Raw genomic sequence first — 20,743 nt, 5'->3', positions numbered from 1 at the left:
TTTTGTTTTTACATGATTATTTATTCTTTTTACAAATCAGTACCACAACATGATACTGTTATTAAGTATTAACCTTAACTTTATAAGATTTCTGTTATTATCAAATCCAAATTGGTGATGCTAATGGATCAGTGATTACTCCAGCTATGAGACTGACTTTGGTATGTATGTCCATCACAAAATAAACAAATGGTTTTGACACTACGAATTCCTGTTCTACGTATTTGCGTTGAATTTCATAAACTGTAAAATGATAGAAAAGAAAAATTAATAAACAAAGAAATTTAAGTATGAAATTAACAACACTACATAATTTCATATATGAATCAAACTATTTAGTTAAAAATGGTGATAAATTAATAGACGAAAAATCGCTTGTGTATGTTCGTACATTTCATCATACAGCCTTTTAAAATTTTCCTGACTTATGGCACCTATTACCTCACTATACAACAAGTTTAGTTAGTTAAGATACATTAAAAACTAATTATGTTAGTTATAATGGATGGTACAGTGTTGGCGACCAACGTTGTCTTACATTATCTAAACTTTCTGCTATGTAAAATAAATAAAAATAGCAATTAACATGCTGGAGTTTGTTATTAATACATAACTCTCTTAAAGGATGTCCACTCTGAGCCGTCAAAGGTAGTGTTAAGGTTTCACTACGCACGTTATAATAATTTAGCCATACATTTATACTGTGTAGAAAGTAGTAGACGTCTATCCTCTATAACCGTACAATAATAGAAAAAATCAGCTCGAGTTAACAACAGATCTCATACGATAATACGTGTAGGTGTCAGTGCACTTCGAGGGAATTCGATCCCTAATTCTCACGCGGCACCGTATTGGCGATAATACCGAAAAACAAAGGCCTCGGATCTCGAGATAATTGATATTTTTCATGGTGATTTAACGTTGACCTCAGACGATGAAAAAAAATATATTACCTTCCGCGTATGTCGGTACATGTTTTAATATGGCAATGCCCAATTGGTGATTGATGTATTTCTAAATTGTTAAATCCTCTGTATCGTGCATAATTGACTCTAAGGACATTTTTTGTTTATCGAATTGTCATTTTATTTTATACTTCATACATGTTTTTAATAGAATAAAAAATAAGTAGGAATTTCGAAGACCCGAATTCTAATAGATTTAACATCCGCGGCAACGATATTTAAATTAAAAGAAAAATAACTGTCATGTACAGCGTGTTTATACTTAATAGTTATCTACATTTATAAAGAAACTGAACTTTGTGTCAGCACATATACATCATTGGTTATCGGAAAAAAAATTAATTAATGAAATATTGTACAAAATTATACGATATTATTATATTAGATATCTAGATATTATCTTTAAATTTTGATTTGTTAACCAGTTAACTTCATTTTGTAGTTAACATGATTAGCTAACTTAAGTTAGTTAATAGTTATACATAGGTATTTATTTTAATTTAAAAATGTTTAAACACTAAAATATAATACAAGATTCTTCGTGAATTTTTTTTACTGAAAATTAAAAAAAAAAATTGTATGTTTTTATGAATATTAAAATGTTGACTTCAATGGATGGACAATCATAAATAAGATATAAGAAGTACCTATATGAGAACGATTTATCTAAAAATTTGGGTACAATTGATAAGTTGATAAACAGAATATAATAATAGTCTTGTACAAGCATATACAGTTGTATTATATTTTGACTTTTGAGTAGAATAAGGGTAAAATAATTTTGTAAAGGATACTATGTATTGTGATTCTCATTTTATTTTGAGCGTTTAATACAGCATGTTGTCCCGTAGAAGTCTAGATACAGAATACTGAATAGGTTATTAATTAATTATTTAATAATGGTGGTTAGTATTAATTTAACTATCTTATCATTTTCATACTGTTACTTTTATTTGATTTTTCAGTATTTTATATATTTTTCCAAAAAAATAAGTAATATATTTATGTATGTATATAGTATGTAAAAGATTATTTTGATGAAACTATGTAACATTAAAACATCTTATTTTTAAGATTTTATGCGCATATACATCCAGTCTCTAGTTATAACTTCAATATCTTATAACATTTATCAATTATTATATTATTTTTCTTTGTAGTTTTGTAGATTTAGTTTTATTGGCCATACCCCCTATCTCCTCTCTAATCCGAGCCTGTAAATACATTATATACATTAAATATGTATTTATTATAATAATTAAATACTAAAAGTATAATAAATGCAATATTTTTGGAAAAAGTTATATTAACCTACCGTAAAATAAATGACTTTAATAATTATACAGTAGGGTCTCGTTAATCCAAAAGATGCAATAAGCCAAACGGGCTTGAGAATTATTACATCACTATATTTAGAGACACATTTTTTAATTTTCCGTAGAGCCACACAATAATAATAATAATTTCGATAGTACATTAAACGTACACGCCATTTATAAAAAATATCGAAATGAGTCGATTACGTTCGTGAGTTTTGTGTCATACTACATCGTGATCGTTCACATAGAAAATCCTTAGCCCACAAATAGTCACTATGAATGAAACTTCTAATATTAAACAGCATTATGCTCAATTAACTTTTAGTCAAGTTGGTTCCACAACTAATCACTGAGGATGAAATTCAACAGTGAGCATTGGAGAGAGAACTACGAAGAAGGGATACGCAGCATCAGGAAATTTTAACTGATGATGAAATGGTGCATGATGCCGCCACCGAAGAAAATGTGTCAAGAAAGTTTTACTATACGATGATATTTTGCCTCATTAAAAAGATCTACTACAAAAATCAAAAAAACTGTTGCTTAGACGTTTGCAACACAAAATAATTGATCAACACATAAGAACCAGTGTTAAAAAAAAAAAAAAAAACAATTCAATATTTTGTGAATATGACAATATGTATATGTAATTTGATATAATAATAAAACTTTGAATTGTATTTATTGTTTTTCAATTACAGATAAAACTAAATTTTAAAATTTAAATTGTAAGAAAATTGATTTTTTTTAAGTTTTAACCTCATAGCCCATAGGCAATCCGAACGATCCCTTTCCCCAATATTACCGTTCAGATTAATGAGACCTTATTATATATTAAACAACACACCATGAAATATACTTGGTAACTTAGTGATATAAACTGACACTCTGACAGACCATCATCTGCTACGAATCGTTTTTCATATACAATGGTGTATTTACAACTTATTTCTATAGGAGGATGAGTGAAAAGTTTATTACATTATATATTTATATATTATATGTATAAATAAATAGTCAAATTATAAAATGAAATTAAGCTTTCTGTTCTTATTTGCTAAATCATTAATCCTTCGGGGAAACTCCCAGCACCCCCCTCCCAGTCCTTATATAAATACGCCACTATTCATATACAATGATATATCATTGAATTCAATTTTAACTAACCCATTAGATACCTAATTTACAGCAGAGCAGACCAAAGCGGTACCAACTTGCCAAACTTTTTTAATTAATAATTTTGGGTTATCATAAAGTATAAAATACCTATTACTTCATTGTATTATTAAACAAATATAAATAATCAAAACATTTAGTATCTACTATAGTATTCTAAAAACAACTTTTCAACATCTGTCTGCTGCAGAAAAAAAGACATGAAAGTATAGAGTTGTCCTTGTTCTTGTTTCAATTATAATCTATAAGCTATAGCCTAGTCGTCTAGGTATCTATATTCTAGATTGTTTAACTAATTGTATTAAAAGCATAAATAATATATTATTGGATAAACAACTGGACTATAGATGAGCTTAATACAGTAAACCCTATACAAATACAATTACCTACCAATTATATTATATATTTATATAATTAAGTACCTAATTAGCTAGTCATAAAGTCAAATAGATATTCTCCATACCGCAAGTATTATTATAATGACTTAATACATAACTGCTGGTCACTACCTTCACGTCACAACTTACATCATTATCTAAATAGATTAGCTGATAGGTAAACCATATAATTTAATATGTATATTTATAATTATATAAAGGACAAAGTCTTTAAATACCTATATGAAACTATTGAAACTGCATGAATGACGCAATATGCCAATATGTATGACTAGTCACTACGTACATATTATAACGTTTGAACTCTGTTTTTTTTTTGTGAAAAAAATCGATCCGATCGATTGCTTGCTCAAGACTAATTGCATTGTCGCATATGAAGACAATATATGTGTTTACTTCGTTTCGGTTTACCGATCAACCGAGAAGAAAATGTTGTATACATGGACACAGCGTCCAATGCAGATACCTACATAATAATAATTGTATTGTACTCGTATTATGACCACGGGCTATGACATAAAATACCGTACTTACACGCGCCTACATAGTATAGTACACCTATCAATACTTGCACCTGATTCCTGAATGCAGTTCAATAATCGACATATACTGTGCACAAAAATACTATATTTTTATGTGTATATTATGTAATTATTTTGATTGACATCAATGCTGTGTTCGACGTTAGTTGGCCTAATACTAGTTATACTAGAATATAAAAGTAATAATAAAGAGCAGATACATTAAATCTATTTAAGTTTATAGTCTTTAGGCCGTTACCGATCAAAAGAAATTGTTATAATCATATAAGATTTTAAAGACTTGTACCTATTATTGAGGTGAATAATATATTCAAGAAGAGCTGAAAAACGTGAAACTTCATATTTACAATTAAAAAATCATGATGAAATGTATAAATGATTTGCTGCGGTATATTTACCGATGAGAGACACTAAAGAATCGAAACCTAAGAATCTCGCGATGCATTGTACATAAAATACCTAAAGCTGTAGGTAGTAGGTACTAGGTACCTAGTAGATCTGTGGTTTACTAATTTATTATAAATAAATATACCTAATTTACAAGTAACGATGAAACATTAGGTTCACAATAACAGGGCGAATAGTTTAATAAAATATATTATATAAGTACTAAATAGTACCATACATAGCAATAGACCAATAGTTGATAGTTTATAGTACAATATACACGTCGTGGGGGCCGAAGGACAGCGACGATTAGCCGCGGTGGAGTTTTTTTGGTGATTTTCGACCACTGTGACACCAACGTCCGAAAATCCAATTTCAAACAGGTATAGCGAATAAATACGATTTTTCATGGTCACTGTTTACATTCCTATGCGGATTAATAAATATAATATATAAGCTATACTACGTGTTATAAAATAATAATATATATAGACAATAGACTACATATATGGTTTCTAATGTGTCCATTTGTAAATGAAAATTCTCGTTGAACGCATAAATACCTATCGGTATACAATCAAGCAGATAACTATATGGTACATATAATAATAATATACTATATATATAGAACAATTAACTGTTTAGTTGCATCGTTGCATGTGAAAATAAACACTTATCAATATAAATTACATCGTTAAAATAAATGTAAATTACCGCACCTATCGTCCCTGAACACTTACCCGGTGGCGTGTTGTACTTTTTGACCGTCACGGACACCACTTGCTGGACCGAACTAACGAATAATCTAGCGTCCGGTGACATGAACGAAAGATCCGCTCTGTACCTGTAGAACACGTCATGGATGCCAATCTGTGAACCGAAAAACGTTGTGAATATTATTTATTGTAATTGCAATAGGTATGTTGTTTATTTTTATAATTGGCATGTTCAATCTAAGTAGACAATAGACATACAACATGTATGAATGTACAATCAAAGGCATAACTAGGATTTAATAGTCACAGGAAGTTCTCTATAAAATCAAAGTTGAAAATAAACCATCGAGTAAGTATTACATACTTACAAATTTCAATACATTTATAATTCACCCCTAGTTACTAGTCACAACCAGTGACCAATGGCGTATTTATAGGGGGAGATTAGTGAGATAAATCTCCCCAATTAACCACATAGGTTATACCTATGCATATAGAATTAAGAATACGTACCCATATATATATTATGTTGACTGTTGAGTCTTAACTCTTCAGTTATCTCTTCAGAAATCGTTAAATTATAATTTATAATTATATTAGAGTATATAAACATTATAAACAGTAAACACTTGACGTATTATTATTACTGTACAGACATTTTTAAAAGACCGTCTTCTTTTAATCTTTATTTTTCTACGAGAATTATTCGGAAGATTTTGGTTATATGTAATTTCTCTACGGGGAGTTAGAACGGTTCACAAGTTAAAAATAAATGTAGAATTGGTTATAAAAATCGATTGATTGGACATGCAGATTATTATGTATGATTAAATGCATTTAAGAATTATAATATATTATATAGTCCGATATAATTACTTATTTAGATTTGCCTGCAGTAATGTAATGATCAGTATTAGCCTGACATACTTATGGTACATGAATCGCTGTTAATTGTACCTACATTATTGTTTGGGCTCACAAAAAAATGTATTGATAACAACATAATGTATGGACTATTTTCTGCATCTATAAAAATATTTTTGGGTTTTCAGAGACTTCTGTTTTTCTTATCAACACTAAGTTTCCAAGCATTATTTTTTTATCTTTGACAATCCACCACTGTGGCACTGTGTAGGTACCTATTTATTTCGAATAGGCCACGTACAATGTAATATACGAGGCTATATGAGTTGTATTATGAGTTCATACGATTTATTTCGTACTCGAGGGACGTGTGGTATATAAATAATGAATAATATAATAATAATGGAATAATAACGATGATTAAACTGCAGTGTTCATGGTGGGTTTTTGACGCAGTGTTGTGCCCTTGAACCTTACGCCGATTAAGGAACTATAGTTTATAAGGAAGACGTATACGCTTTAAACACTAAATTGCACGGTCTGCTTATCCGAGTAATGAACGTACTTCAATTTATTTTACCTGTAGTCTATAAGCATTCCTTTTATATATGTACGAATGTATATAATATATGTATTATGTATTATATACCTACGTATTGAGCGAGAAGTTCTGTATTTATTTTATTTTTTTAAACGATCTCAATCTCGACGGTCAATCACCTGTTGTAAAGCTGAAGTCAAATCTACTTTGGCCGTATATTTGAATGTAGGTATGGTTGCGTGAACGGCCGTCGGTTTCAGAGAATTGTGTATGTTGCGCAAAGACATTGACGGCAACAGCAGCAACAACTCGGACAAACCATTCGGATGGTTCGGCATAAGTATCATCAATGTGTACTTTGGGTCCTATTTATATATATTATATAAAAATCAAAATTAATAACAAATATGTCAAACGATAAGTACATATTATACATAAGTATATTGAACTCCTTATTTCCCCTAGGAAAAACATTTTATAAATGATGTATTCCTTGAATTCCTTCATTACTTGTTATACCTATCACAAAAATTTACGTCACAATATGCAAAATACTGTTATAAATATATTTATTTACAGCCATAAATTATACTTCAAAACTTTTTTAAATAATTGTTTAAAATAAGTAGGAAAGTATAATGTATCAAAATACACATTAAAAAAATAAAAACATTTTTCGTCCCAAAGTGTTCTCCCTAATTTATAATCAAAAAATAATATTAAATTATACATTTATAACTTATTTTAAAATAAAATATTGTGATATAGATAGTACCTAGATACTAAACTACTAAGTATGAAAAAGGTTTAAATCATCGTGCGAATAGAACTTATGTATTGCAATTAAATGATTAGTAAACATGTAAAAGCAAGTTAATTTTATTCTTGGTTACGAAAACTATTCTATAAAGGCTATATCGCCTATATTATATTTGTGTGTGTGTGTGTGTGTGTGATGTATAATAACCTCGCCCACCTATTAAGAATTTCTTTAAACGCCACTATATTTTCTCACTCCTTATGATAATAATTATTATTGCTTGTGCATTATTGCGTGAACAATCGTCGTGACAGGAAATTGCAAAATTAATTTGTATATATACATGAACTCCATATATTATAATTACGAGTGCTTCAACTTTTACACTTCGTAAATTATATATTTTTCTACAATAATTTATTTTGCCCATGTAGAATGTAGGACAATGAATATTATTGGGTCAATAGTCAAATGTAAACGCGGCCATAACAAGTTAATAAAAAGTAAAAAGTTTAAGTTAGATTTGATTTTTATATACGTAAACACACACAAATTTTAGATATAATATTGTTATTCACAATAATATATATATATTATAGTCGACACTTATCAGTATGAAATGTAATCAATTGGCTATCACGATGATAATAATATTACTCGGCAGTTTAATCTATTCTGTGGTTCGATACTTAATATTTTAAATTAATACTCATTATTATTGTATACATACATCTAAAGGTATCTCAATAACTTGTGACTTTAGCTCGAAAATAAATCCAAAAGGCAATACTGCTGTATACGTAAAAAATGGAATACGTTGATAACCAGCATTGAACAAATTAATGGACTCAAATGGATTGGATGATCTGTCCATCCAGCCAGATGGCGGTCCATAAGTCTTGTAACCATTAAACCATTGGTTTCGATTTGTATTGTATGCTTGATCTAAAATGGTTAATCAATATAATATTTTTCTCAACAGGCAATATTTAGATAGTTATATGTATATATCATATCCTTTTAAAATTACATTGATTCAAATGTCTTCTTCTACGCTTATTTGATTCCCTGAGTGTAATTGAAACGCCTGAATTTGATGGGTACTCCGTCAAAATCCTATCAGGCTTGATAATGGTCCTTTTTCTTGTATGATTGCAATTGTTTCGCATATCTTCTTTTCGTACCACGAACTCTACGTTGAAAGTCGGTAAATTACTATTAGATTCCATAGACCTGGCACTCTTTTTTTCCAAAGCAGCTATTTGATAATGTTGATTGGACTCTGCTTCTCTTATGATTTCGTTTTCAGTCGCATTACTTGAACTCGCCATAGTAAGTGGAATATCTGTTGAGGATATTAAATTATCACTAACTGTCGTTACTTGATTGTTATTTAATTTAGCATTCGTGTATGTTTGATCGATTATTTCTTTAATAACGGTATTCGTTTCAATCTCCGTAGTGGTGCCGTCGTCGTTAGATATAGGATTTGTTGACGACATCATTTGTGATGTACTTCCGACGTCCATGCTTTTAGTCGTTTCTTCTGTGTCTATTCTTAATTCATTGTTTGTGGTCATTATAGCTTCTACAGTGTTTCCAAGAAAGGGGTTTTTATCTTCCATTACAGTGTATATCCCGTTAAGTTCGTTATCAGCAGTAGTTTTAAATGGGATTTCTGTTGATGCAATTATCGTAATATCGAGATTATCTTTAGCACGCGTAACATAAGAGTTACTCGGTGAAACAATTTCATTGTCTGCAATTGTTATGTAGGATGAACCATCGGTTGTACTTTCATGCTGCGACCACGTAGTAGTAAATATGTCTGCAGTAGGAGCAGTTTGTGATTTACTATTATTTGTTGTGTCAACAATTTTGTTGATTAATGAATTGAATTCGCCACTTTTGAAATCTATGTTTGTTTGAGTTACTGTAGCTGCCGCTGTCATAGGATCGTCAGAGGTAATGGGTGTAGTGTTTACAATGAGTTCTTTAGTCGTTAACAACTTGTTTGGTTTTGTATTTGTCACTTTTATTTCATTAGATGATTTTGGTTCTTGTTCGTTAATAAGAACTGTTGTCATTGCTTGATTAGTTGAAAATTCTAATGGCATTGTATGAGGTTGTGTATCAATATCAACGATCATTGTGACCGTTTGAGAATTCATCGGTAAATTGGTGTTTGTATCGATATTAGATATAGTAAAACTAGCGTCACCTACGTAAGTTACTTTGGCTGGAACTTCAGTTGCCACGGTCGATGTATTATTAGCTGAGCTATTCGTAATATTAGTTGAAACTTGAATTATTTGGCTAGTTGGGGTCATTTCCGTCACTACAGTACCATGTGTAGTAACAGACATGGGCTGCAGTGGTTTCATAGTTGTCGTAGCACTTTCTGGGCACGAATCGAAAAGAAAACTATTGGGATCATCAAAACCGTACAATCGCAGTACTCGTTTGAATTGTGGCCTAAGACATACTTCTTCTCTGCTCATTGTTAGGCCATTCAAAAATCCATCACTTTTGAAATATGTCTAGGACACCAAAATTTTATCGATCAATTAATATTATTATTCTTTATAACTATTAAACTATTTACTTTAAGATAGCGATTTAAATCTCGAACTCCGATTCTGACAGCTAGGATTTCCCAAGGTAAATTAAGAGATTGTTTTATTTGTAATGCAGAATATCCACTGGATCCTTCATAAAGTAGAACTGATACTGCCATTAAACCAAAAGGAGAAAATGCAATATTTCCAATTGCACCACCAGCAGCAATTACCTGAAATACAGTATATTTTAAAGTATTAAAGTACGACAGTCGGTACATTATTTATTATGTGTAACAGCAAGGTTACCATATTGATTCTATAATCATTTCAATTATTAATAATAAAATATTATATCTTACATAATACATAAAATACTAAACTATGCCTATTTAATTAGTATAGTCTACAAATACTAAATGGTGGGACTAATGGAAGTTTCTTCATTCGCACCATTTAAAAATTCAAACATATACCTAATATAAAAATAAGACTTAAAATATTATTTAATTACAAAAAAATTTATCTGTATAATAATAATAAAAAATAATTTTATAGAAATTATGTTTCTATAATGTAGTTGTATTTATATACTAACCTAACCTATAGTACTTAGCTATAATGTCCTGATATTCGAGAAGTTAATCGCTTAAATAAAATATTTTTAGTTTAAGTTTTGTTTTCTTAAAAACTAGTAAAATAACTAGTAAACATAAATTGGTAATTCGGAAGTCAGGGAAGAAAATTTGAATGCAAAATTTTGAATTTGGGTGGATTACTTTACAAACATAATGTCACGCGCAATTTAACTCTATTGTTACATTGAGAAATATACTCAAATATTATTCAAAATGAATTTGACCTTGCAGATTTACACCTTAAATGTGCTAAAAGTGAATTTTTTTAATTGACATTGTTCGGATTCTTTATTAATAGTAAATAGTTTTTATTTTTGTGTTTATAAGAAAAGATGATTTTTTATATTATTAGTTTCGGCTCGGCCAGCGAACCGTCACGGTTTTTAATACATAAATGTTAAATTGCTGCATACTCTCAAAACACATATTCCAAGGTCGTTCGTTAAATCTGCCATTGTATCCAATGGTCGAGGACTTAAAGGTCTCTTCTGATAAAATGAATATTGGTTGTATTCGTCTTGTAAATGTAAACCGATTGTACCTGTAAATTAAATTTAGAATAATTATAATATTTGTTTCTATAACTCTATGTATTCTTTATTCTTTAGTAGTTAATACTTATATTTATAGCGTAGAGTAGGAAGTAATCTACTATTTACCAATTTTATTTATTTAGTGACTTGATATTAATAACATGTATCATGTACCTATATATAATAGTAATATCATAATTTCTATATATCAATTATACACGTCAATACAATATATATTACAGCTTGTCATATCCTTGTGTTCAATATATATTACAACATCAAATTTTTATAAATATAAGTATACTTTATTTAATGTGACGTAGAGCGAGATATTAGATATTATATGGTGAAATATGTTAACAATGTAATGTACATACTAATATTTTATGTAAGTATATTTTTACACCAAATATACTAAAAATATCTATATAGGTACATTATTTGTAATGCTTATGATTTAGTATTGTTATATAGTACCTATAGGTATATTACATTTGTATACAGTATAATAGATAATAAATAGATAGGTACTACTATAATAGAAGAGTTAGAGTATATTAGGTATATATGGAATGTCATGACGGTGTAGTTAGTATATTTACTCGTATTTCAGTAGATGTATATATTATTATGTATACATATAAATATAACAATATAATAATATCGATTTCAGTTGGCATCAATTATTAACTAATTCATATTATACAATATACAATGAATCAGATATTGTATTATGATTAATAATAATTTATAAAAAATAATCTATAGTATAAAGATAAATAATTTTAAAACATATACAACAGTTAAGTATAGCGATTACTAGGAACACAATAATTTTTTTTTTGCCTAACACTATCCGTAGGGCTTTTAAATGCGTAGGACAGTGCGGCTTCAAGTCGCAGTACAAGTGGCGTTCTCGGTGGGGGGAAAGTTAGGGGTTATATCCTCCCTCCCAAATGACTTCGGAAAACAAATTATTAGATGTTAGAGTTGTTATAAAGTCATTACTTTTGATTTTTAGTTATACGTTATTGCTTATAAATGATTGACCCATAAGCCATAAAGCTCCTTATTTGTGTCTTTGGATCGCCATGACGCCATAATAAATTAATTTAAATGTATTATTACTTATAAGTTATAACTATAAAGATAGAATTTAATTAATATTACCACTTTTTTGAAGTTAAGATAAATTTAATCTAATCAATTATGTATAGTCTATATAAACTTTATGTTCTCTCATTCTCTGCCTATTTAATTTTATAATGCAATTTTTTGAAATTTCCCACGTTTTTGGATTCTTTTAAAATTCTGCGTGTTTTAATGAACAAAATACTTCTTCACTAAATTGAATTTATAATTACATAAAAATATTATTCAACAATGGTAATTAATTTAATATATAAAATCTAAATACATTTGTAATTTATTTCGTTTATTTTAGGGAAAAAAGTTTTCCTAAAAATACTATCAACAATAAATAAATACAGGAAAGAAATTCCGGATATACCTTTACTTATCAAACCTATTATTAAAAAGTGGGGAACATGGTTAAGTGCTGCATTTTTCTATGTTAATAATTTAAAAAATGTTTTAATTGTGATTAAAAGACGATGTTTAATTGTTATAATCACTATCGGCTATCAGTGTGGAGAAAAGCTGAAACAACTTGTACAAAATAATACAGTCAAATGTGATTTATAGCATTCATAAAATTACACTTAGTTATCCATTAATCTTACAAACTCGGAAGAATTGAATTGTGAACTACTTAAAAGTATGAATATGTTTAGAAAACTTGAAGATATTTTAAATTTTTAACAAATATTCTTGATCGTTGGTCTAAATGGGAAAAAAATAAAACTAAATTTATGTATATAATTGAAAAAAATAAAGAATATAAAACTTTTAAATCTTAGTATCTTACTATGAAATCATGTCAGATAGAGCAGATTTTTATTTATATATATCTATATAACTTATTGAATTTAAAGATCACCAATAACTAGTGTAGAAGTAGAACGCATTTTTTCTTTATACAAACATATTTTAAGTGATAAGAAATTTAATTTTAATGAACATAATTTGGAAATATACATTTAACTATTAATTTTAATTTAAAAAAAGTAATACATTCATCTATTTTTTTTTAAATTTATTTAATTTATATGATCGTATTATTTCTATAATTAATTCTTACTAAGAGTTTGAACAAACTAAAGACATCATGACTTCGCATGCAATATCTAAAAATAACGGAAATAAGTACTCGTGGGTAAAAAATTTTAATTGTATCTTAAACTGACAAATAATTAATATTTGTATATTTTTTAAATGACAAAAAATCTATATCATACGTTAAAAATTCACATATTAAAATTTAATATCAGATCTACTATTTTGTATTTTTAATCAATGCAGCAACTTTGCATACAAATTAGTAGGATGTTTTCGTTCTTGTAGTTAAATTCAAATAGTTTGATGAAATAATCAAAATATCCTTTTATACATTATTTTTCTTAGTATTATTTAGTTAATATTAATTTACTAAAAATAAGTACTTTTTTTTTTTGTGCCATCGTCCTTAACTCGTTGAATTACATGTTTCAAAAAAATAAAAATAAAAATCGAAAAACTACAATTGTACCTTTCTCCGAATTTAAGATGCCCAAGCATGTAACTGGTTACTGGTAATACTGTTATCCTAAACCAGTAAATACCTAATATTATTTATTCGTATAACTAAATAATTTCATATATAATATATATGTATATGCATAATAAAATAAATAAAAATTATTAAATATCTTAGTGACAACATTTAAAATATCAGAATAAAAATTCCTAAACTTAGTTGAAGTATATGAAATAAACAATAGTACATAAATGATAAATTTTTACATATAATATATTAATCTAAGAATTCTATTAGAATATAACTTATGAAATATATCAACTTAAATCGATAACAAAAATATTGATTTTCATAACTTACGGTAACTCTGAATCAGTAATAATGGAGTAATCCATATTATCTTCATTGCAAAAAATACTGCAAATATAGCAGTAAACAATATTAAATAATCAAACAATTGTCTGCAATAAATATGTTGAAAGTCGAGGATTTCATATAAAACCGATATTTTATTATATCTCCGAAATTAAAACACATAAATCAAACTACAGACAACTTAATAAATTACAATAGTTTATTGCACTGCATACAATATATTGATGCAGTAACGAACTGTGCGCTACTAAATTCAAAATATCAATCTAAATTGCGCTCAAACATGGAGCTAGTATCGAAAAGCAGTGCTGGTAACATTTTGGACGATCAGCACTGTTAAGTTATCAGACTACGATAACAGTTTATCTAATTTACAGAAATTTTAAGATAAGGATGTAAATATTTGAATATTATTTATTATTTTCATTATGTATTTTTCATTGTTTACTACGTTTTGTACATTGATTATGATACCGTTTTATGAATATTAAAGTCGGTGTCATGAAATCTGTTTGCTTTCATGCCGACAAGATATTTTTAACGCAATTCCTTTATTAGTACAAACATTAAGTAGTACTTGCCTGTTGGAACTATGATAGGTGATTCCGTATGACTAACTGTATGAAATGATTGGTAAACAATGGCCTTTACCAATGTAGTTGAACAATCGGACTGCGAACGGTTGCTAAAAGACATTCAAATGAGAAGAAAAATAGACCATCGTATTACCCTAAGGAAACTGGTCATGTTCTTTGCATTGTTGACTTTATTCGGTATCATATATTTTGGTTATTTTTGTTCAGACAACCGTTGTTCATTATCCTATAATCCTAAACCGGCCATTTATTCAGAATGGACAGTAATGAATCTTCTATCTACTAACATAACTGGTAAGAATGTCTGTTATAAATTGTTTCCCAACATTTACTACTTCAAAATATTATTTTTATTTTAGACTTTAAAAGTGCTAAAGACACAGGTACAGGAGTGAGTTACAATGATATGCAAAGTGAAAACCAATTACGTTTTGACATGAATGCACATGACGTTATGGTGTTTTTGCATATACAGAAAACTGGTGGTACATCATTTGGACGTCATCTAGTTCAGGATTTAGACTTACAGCGCCCTTGTACATGTCAAAGAAAAAGAAAGTTATGCTATTGTTTTAGACCTAGTAGAAATGAAAATTGGCTTTTTAGTCGATATTCTACTGGATGGAAATGTGGACTCCATGCAGATTTTACTGAATTAACTGGATGTGTTGATTCTGAACTTGATAAAAATGAAGGAAAATCTATTAAGCGAAGGTAATTAGAATAATAATACTTACTGATTAAATAAAATCGATCTAATTATTTATCTCCGTAGATATTTCTATCTTACTTTATTGAGAGATCCAGTTAGTCGTTACCTTTCTGAATACAAACATGTACAAAGAGGAGCAACTTGGAGAATGTCTAGACATTGGTGTGGAGGGCATCCAGCATCTCTTGAAGAGTTGCCAAAATGTTATAATGGTACATTTTGGACAGATGTAACATTAAATTCGTTTGCGGATTGTCCATATAATTTAGCCGCCAATCGGTAATCAAAATTATGTATTTAATAGATTAAGATCCCAGAATTTGGGTAATAAAAAAAAAAAAATTATTTTTAATGTATGGTTATTTTTAAAAATTAAGTAAAAATATAAATTTTTATTCTTGTAATAATTTTTTAGACAAACAAGAATGTTAGCAGATCTATCTCTGATTGGTTGTTATAATTCTTCATATATGAATCAAGAAGAACGGAACAGGGTCATGTTAGCAAGTGCTAAAAGAAATTTATTATCAATTGCGTTTTTTGGACTCACTGAATTTCAAAAAGTACAGAATATAAAAAATATATTGAATTATTAGTTATTATAATTGAACTTTTATTTTCAGTTAAATCAATACATATTTGAAGAAACATTTAATTTAAGATTTGCAGTAACATTTACACAACATAATACAACTCTATCTGCTGTTTATAAATCATTATTAAATGCTGAAGAGTTGGAAAAAGTGAAAAAAATTAATGCATTAGACATTGAATTGTACAATTTTGCAAAGCATTATTTATTTCGGTACTGTATTACTATTACATAATATAATTAATATTATAAGTATAATTAATACTTATCCAATAATATATTATTTTCCCATAATAGACGATTTGAAAAATTGCGAGCAAAAAACTCAAATTTTAAAGAACGGTGGGCACATTTAGGCCAATTGCCAAGTCAAACTGCATTTGACTGGGAAAAAGAAGTAGAGACTGAAGCTGCTGACAACGAGGTAAATTATACGTAGCAATGACTCTTTTTGTTAAACAAAAACAAGCAAAGAAAAGTAACAGATCTCTTGTTTTTTTGAAAGAATGTATATTCTATAATAATATGTATGCTTTAATCATTTCCCGAGCTTGTTCCTGCCATGCCAAAATACTAAAATTAAATTAAATGTATTCAAATTCAACAAATTGAATACAGAAAAATAATAATGTTATTATATAATTATATATAGTTTATATACTAATATAATTTAGTTATTGTTGTACTAAAGGAACTATGTTCTTAAAAAATATTATATTCTCATATCATAAGAAAAGGAAAATAAGTTGTAGAGCTTAAATACATATTTATATTAATTAATATTTGTCCATGGTAAAAGAACCATTCCAGTTAAATTTTAATCTTTATTAATTTGAGAATTAATATTAATGTAATTAGATAAAAAAATTAACCATATTGGAATTTTTTTAAATTAAATTTCCAAATTTAATTAACATTTATCACTGAAATATACATATCAATAAGAACAAAATATGTCATTGAATCACAGATGCATTATGATCAAAGTTATCATTTGAATTATGTTTGTATTCTTCATTATCAATTTTACTTTTTACAAGACTGTAATTTGAAAATAACCAAATTCAATTCAATTTAATTACATTATTTTAATTTACTATAACTTGTATACCTGATAAACCAAACTAATTTAAACACTTACTAGAAAACATAACACAATTTTGCCATAGATGTATTAAATATAGTTTATTTATATTTATATTTTCTAACTAAAGTATATTTATTATTTACCAAATATTTTGTGTTTATACAATAGAAATGCATAAATATGTATACATTTATAAATTGTGCGTATTCAGTAAGTTGACAATCTAAAACCTTAATATCTCAAACTTAATTATATTTTAGTAATTTTTATGTTGTAGGGGTGAATGAAAATATATTATATACTTGTACAATATTTAGTTAATCATATTTAAAATGTGAATATTTTGTGTCCACATGAGTCTGAATGTGATTAAATAAAAATATTAGTGTTAACATTGTATAAGTTGATATGAAATAAATTATATTTATTATAATTGTATTATTTGTATTGTCTACAAAAGTAATCCGGCTAATATCCAATTCTTTCTTATCTCTTACCATTAATTCAACAAGAACTTTTTAGAACTATTAAGTTAAGTTCAAATAATTGGATTAAAATCTATACTTTATTTAATGTGAAAAGAAACATTGGCGGTTATCTTGTTGTACAGTTAATAATTTACCTGGCCATGTAAACTGCTTAGTTGTAATTTTACTGTTTTTAACAAATACTTATTACCATAATTTTTCTCCTCATCAATAAATTAATGATACTCCATTAGAATCTTATTAATAATAGATATTTTTTTGTTCAAATTTTCAAGATTCTACTTAACCTAAGCTGATTAACTTAACCAACACATCATTATCATTAACACAAAAAAATGTTATTTTTATTTTCAAAAATGAATATAAATAGAAGATTAACATAAAATATGGTTTAAAAAAATTAAATATATTTTTTATAAACTGAGATTCTGATTTTATTGTTCATATATAATTTAAACTAATTGTATTATATATTATACACGTAACACAAAGGTAGATGGATATTAAGTACATAAAATAATATAACATATTTAACTATGAATAGAAGAAGAGTAAAATGTTACTATAACATTGTTTTAATGTATACAGTGAAATAACAGTAAAGAAAAATAAATATTAAAATATTTTTTAGTCTTATAATTCATTTTAAATATTGGATTAACTATTAGTTACATTATTTTTAAAATACTGATCATATTAATAAGTTTTGTTTAAAGGACTTACAATATTGCTGATGTAAAGGTTATATTTGTAAAATTAAAAAAATAACTTAAATAACCTATAATTAAACTAGTTGTACTATGTATAATGTATATAATAAAATTGAAAAATTTTATCTTAGGGTGACTACGAACAGTTAGAAGGCACAAAGTATACATTGTTTTGTTTATAGCAGCGTTTGCTTACCAAGGGCGTGTGAAAAAATATAAGGGGATACCCGAGAAAAATGTATTTGAAATAATTTGTTATTTGTGAAATATTTAATAATTTGTTAATTGTTGACACAAAAGTCGATTTTTAAAAAATATATAAGTAGATATTCTATATTAAATATAATATAATATTATACTTGGCGTGTACCTATGGTTACATAGAGCAATGGTGAGAGGTAAAGAGGTATATAAATGACATAAGGTTGAGAAACGCAATTCATAGGAACACTAAAACAAATATTTTGAATATTTATCTGTAGTGTATATAAATTATAAATGAATAGTTGTTTTTTTTTCATAGTTTAGTTATCCGAGAACGAAGTTTTTTTAAGCTAATAAAAATATTTAATAGTATTATTTTATTGTATACCTAATGTACTAATATAATAAACCTTCTAAATGTTCAATTAATATAATTATTTAATAATATTTAATTTATTAGTTTACAATTGGGCTTAATATATACATAAAAATAAAATAATTTATAGAAAAAATACAAAATTATAATTTATTATTAATGGAATGATTAATTTGTTATTTGTTGTTCCTTTAATATTTAAGCAATATATTATAGTTAAAGTATAGATTGTTCTAACATGATTTTATCATAACCATTAGATGGTGGGTATGAAAATCTTTCCAACACAATGTCTAATATTGCACCATCATCCACTGAAATAAATACAATAGAATTAATAATTTTTCATGTTAAACATTTATAATAATAGCTCAGAGATAATTTCTATGCAGATAATCAATAAGCTAATATTATAACAAAATCAGCACAAAAGTTTTTTTTTCAAAAAAAAACAGTCCCCAAATTTCAATACAAAGTAGCTGTGAACATTTCCAATAAATATACCATTGGTTTATTGGTATGATATATCATTTTTAGTCAAACAATTTTACTGAAGAGAATATATCATAGTAACTAAAAACATAATAGTTATTATTTAATAATTTAACAAATTTATAATTATAATTAAAAAAAAAAACCATATGTGAAAACTAATGTATGAACTATGTTTTTTTTACTGACCAAATAAAGCTGGAAATACAGTTCCTCTTATTCCTGTAATCGGTTCATTTACTGGTTGGCCATTAATTGAATAATTTAATTCGACATGATCATAGTAAATACCCTAAAAAAAACATTGTATTGGTTTATGGCACCCGAGATTTAAAAAAATAAATCCAGATTTTAATACTTACAATAATATCACCTTCTTCAATAGTATTATCTATAGCTTTTAAAACTTGCTGGTTATGTCGTTGTGCTCCATCATTGCACAACACCCACGAGTATTGATCATGACCACCTGGTGCTTTACACAGATCTACATCATTCAGAGCTAAACCTACTCCCCAGATTCCTAATCAGAAATATAAATATTTAATTAATCAAAACAAAGGTACACAGCTGTTTCACTTACCAGATTGTTGTACTTTTACTTCAAAGTAACATTTATTTTGCACTATTGGTGCAGTACACAAGACACCACCACTACCGCATATTCTAGTACCATTTTTCACGATCACTACTTCATTACCTGCGATTATTACAACATTTTAAATAGAGAATATATCAATCATTCAATTATATATTGTCTTATACCCATTCGGCTGGTATCCAAACATATAGGGTTGATTAGTGGAAAGGATGTATGTTCTGTGTACTTGATGCCATCGAAGCATCTTTTGAAACATGACAGCACAATTGCCATCAAAATGTCTAAATCTTAAAATTAAAATATTATTTAAAATTGCTCTAAAAAAAATAAAGGAAGCACACTGAATGATGGAAGTTCGCAGTTGGTTTAGTAATTTGGTACATTATTATTATCAATGTTATGCTGTTACTTGTTTATGTTATCTGTTATCAAACAAATCTGGATGTATTCTGTAGATAACAGAATACACAGCAAGTTG

The 20,743-nt window shown here is 27.4% G+C and overlaps 3 protein-coding genes across 3 annotated transcripts; 1 reads left to right on the top strand and 2 right to left on the bottom strand.

Moving 5' to 3' along the window:
* Positions 1-14,643, bottom strand: LOC132920598 (uncharacterized). The gene is made up of 8 exons (XM_060983102.1): positions 14,393-14,643; positions 11,278-11,405; positions 10,274-10,459; positions 8,699-10,208; positions 8,399-8,613; positions 7,088-7,273; positions 5,528-5,657; positions 1-243 (listed from the first exon to the last, which is right to left on the bottom strand). The coding sequence occupies exons 1-8, from the start codon at positions 14,436-14,438 to the stop codon at positions 101-103; spliced, it is 2,544 nt and encodes an 847-aa protein (XP_060839085.1). The 5' UTR covers positions 14,439-14,643; the 3' UTR covers positions 1-100.
* Positions 14,644-14,810: 167 nt separating this feature from the next.
* Positions 14,811-17,827, top strand: LOC132919926 (heparan-sulfate 6-O-sulfotransferase 2). The gene is made up of 6 exons (XM_060981871.1): positions 14,811-15,297; positions 15,363-15,717; positions 15,779-15,994; positions 16,131-16,278; positions 16,339-16,520; positions 16,605-17,827. Exons 1-6 carry the CDS (start codon positions 15,048-15,050, stop codon positions 16,744-16,746), a joined length of 1,293 nt encoding a protein of 430 aa, XP_060837854.1. The 5' UTR covers positions 14,811-15,047; the 3' UTR covers positions 16,747-17,827.
* A 371-nt stretch (positions 17,828-18,198) lies between these two features.
* On the bottom strand, positions 18,199-20,665 carry LOC132919927 (SPRY domain-containing protein 7). Its single transcript, XM_060981872.1, has 5 exons — positions 20,430-20,665; positions 20,248-20,364; positions 20,027-20,187; positions 19,854-19,956; positions 18,199-19,486 (listed from the first exon to the last, which is right to left on the bottom strand). Exons 1-5 carry the CDS (start codon positions 20,536-20,538, stop codon positions 19,389-19,391), a joined length of 588 nt encoding a protein of 195 aa, XP_060837855.1. The 5' UTR covers positions 20,539-20,665; the 3' UTR covers positions 18,199-19,388.
* Between the last annotated feature and the right edge of the window lie 78 nt (positions 20,666-20,743).

This window comes from Rhopalosiphum padi, chromosome 2, assembly GCF_020882245.1.
Source record: "Rhopalosiphum padi isolate XX-2018 chromosome 2, ASM2088224v1, whole genome shotgun sequence".
NCBI classification, from domain to species: Eukaryota; Metazoa; Arthropoda; class Insecta; order Hemiptera; family Aphididae; genus Rhopalosiphum; species Rhopalosiphum padi.
Note: the sequence above shows the minus strand (reverse complement) of the source record. Positions and strands in the feature narration are given on the sequence as shown.

What these genes read in the sequence shown, in the direction of transcription:
- LOC132920598 (XM_060983102.1), bottom strand. Translation starts at nt 14,438, where the DNA reads ATGAAGATAATATGGATTACTCCATTATTACTGATTCAGAGTTACC. An exon ending in ATTACTGATTCAGAGTTACC is followed by an intron (nt 11,406 to 14,392) that starts GTAAGTTATGAA and finishes TTTAATTTACAG; the next exon opens with GTACAATCGGTTTACATTTA. An exon ending in TTGGAATATGTGTTTTGAGA is followed by an intron (nt 10,460 to 11,277) that starts GTATGCAGCAAT and finishes ACTGTATTTCAG; the next exon opens with GTAATTGCTGCTGGTGGTGC.
- LOC132919926 (XM_060981871.1), top strand. Translation starts at nt 15,048, where the DNA reads ATGGCCTTTACCAATGTAGTTGAACAATCGGACTGCGAACGGTTGCTA. An exon ending in TCTATCTACTAACATAACTG is followed by an intron (nt 15,298 to 15,362) that starts GTAAGAATGTCT and finishes TTTTTATTTTAG; the next exon opens with ACTTTAAAAGTGCTAAAGAC. An exon ending in TATAATTTAGCCGCCAATCG is followed by an intron (nt 15,995 to 16,130) that starts GTAATCAAAATT and finishes ATAATTTTTTAG; the next exon opens with ACAAACAAGAATGTTAGCAG.
- LOC132919927 (XM_060981872.1), bottom strand. Translation starts at nt 20,538, where the DNA reads ATGGCAATTGTGCTGTCATGTTTCAAAAGATGCTTCGATGGCATCAAG. An exon ending in TTGAAGAAGGTGATATTATT is followed by an intron (nt 19,957 to 20,026) that starts GTAAGTATTAAA and finishes TGTTTTTTTTAG; the next exon opens with GGTATTTACTATGATCATGT. An exon ending in TGTATTTCCAGCTTTATTTG is followed by an intron (nt 19,487 to 19,853) that starts GTCAGTAAAAAA and finishes TATTTATTTCAG; the next exon opens with TGGATGATGGTGCAATATTA.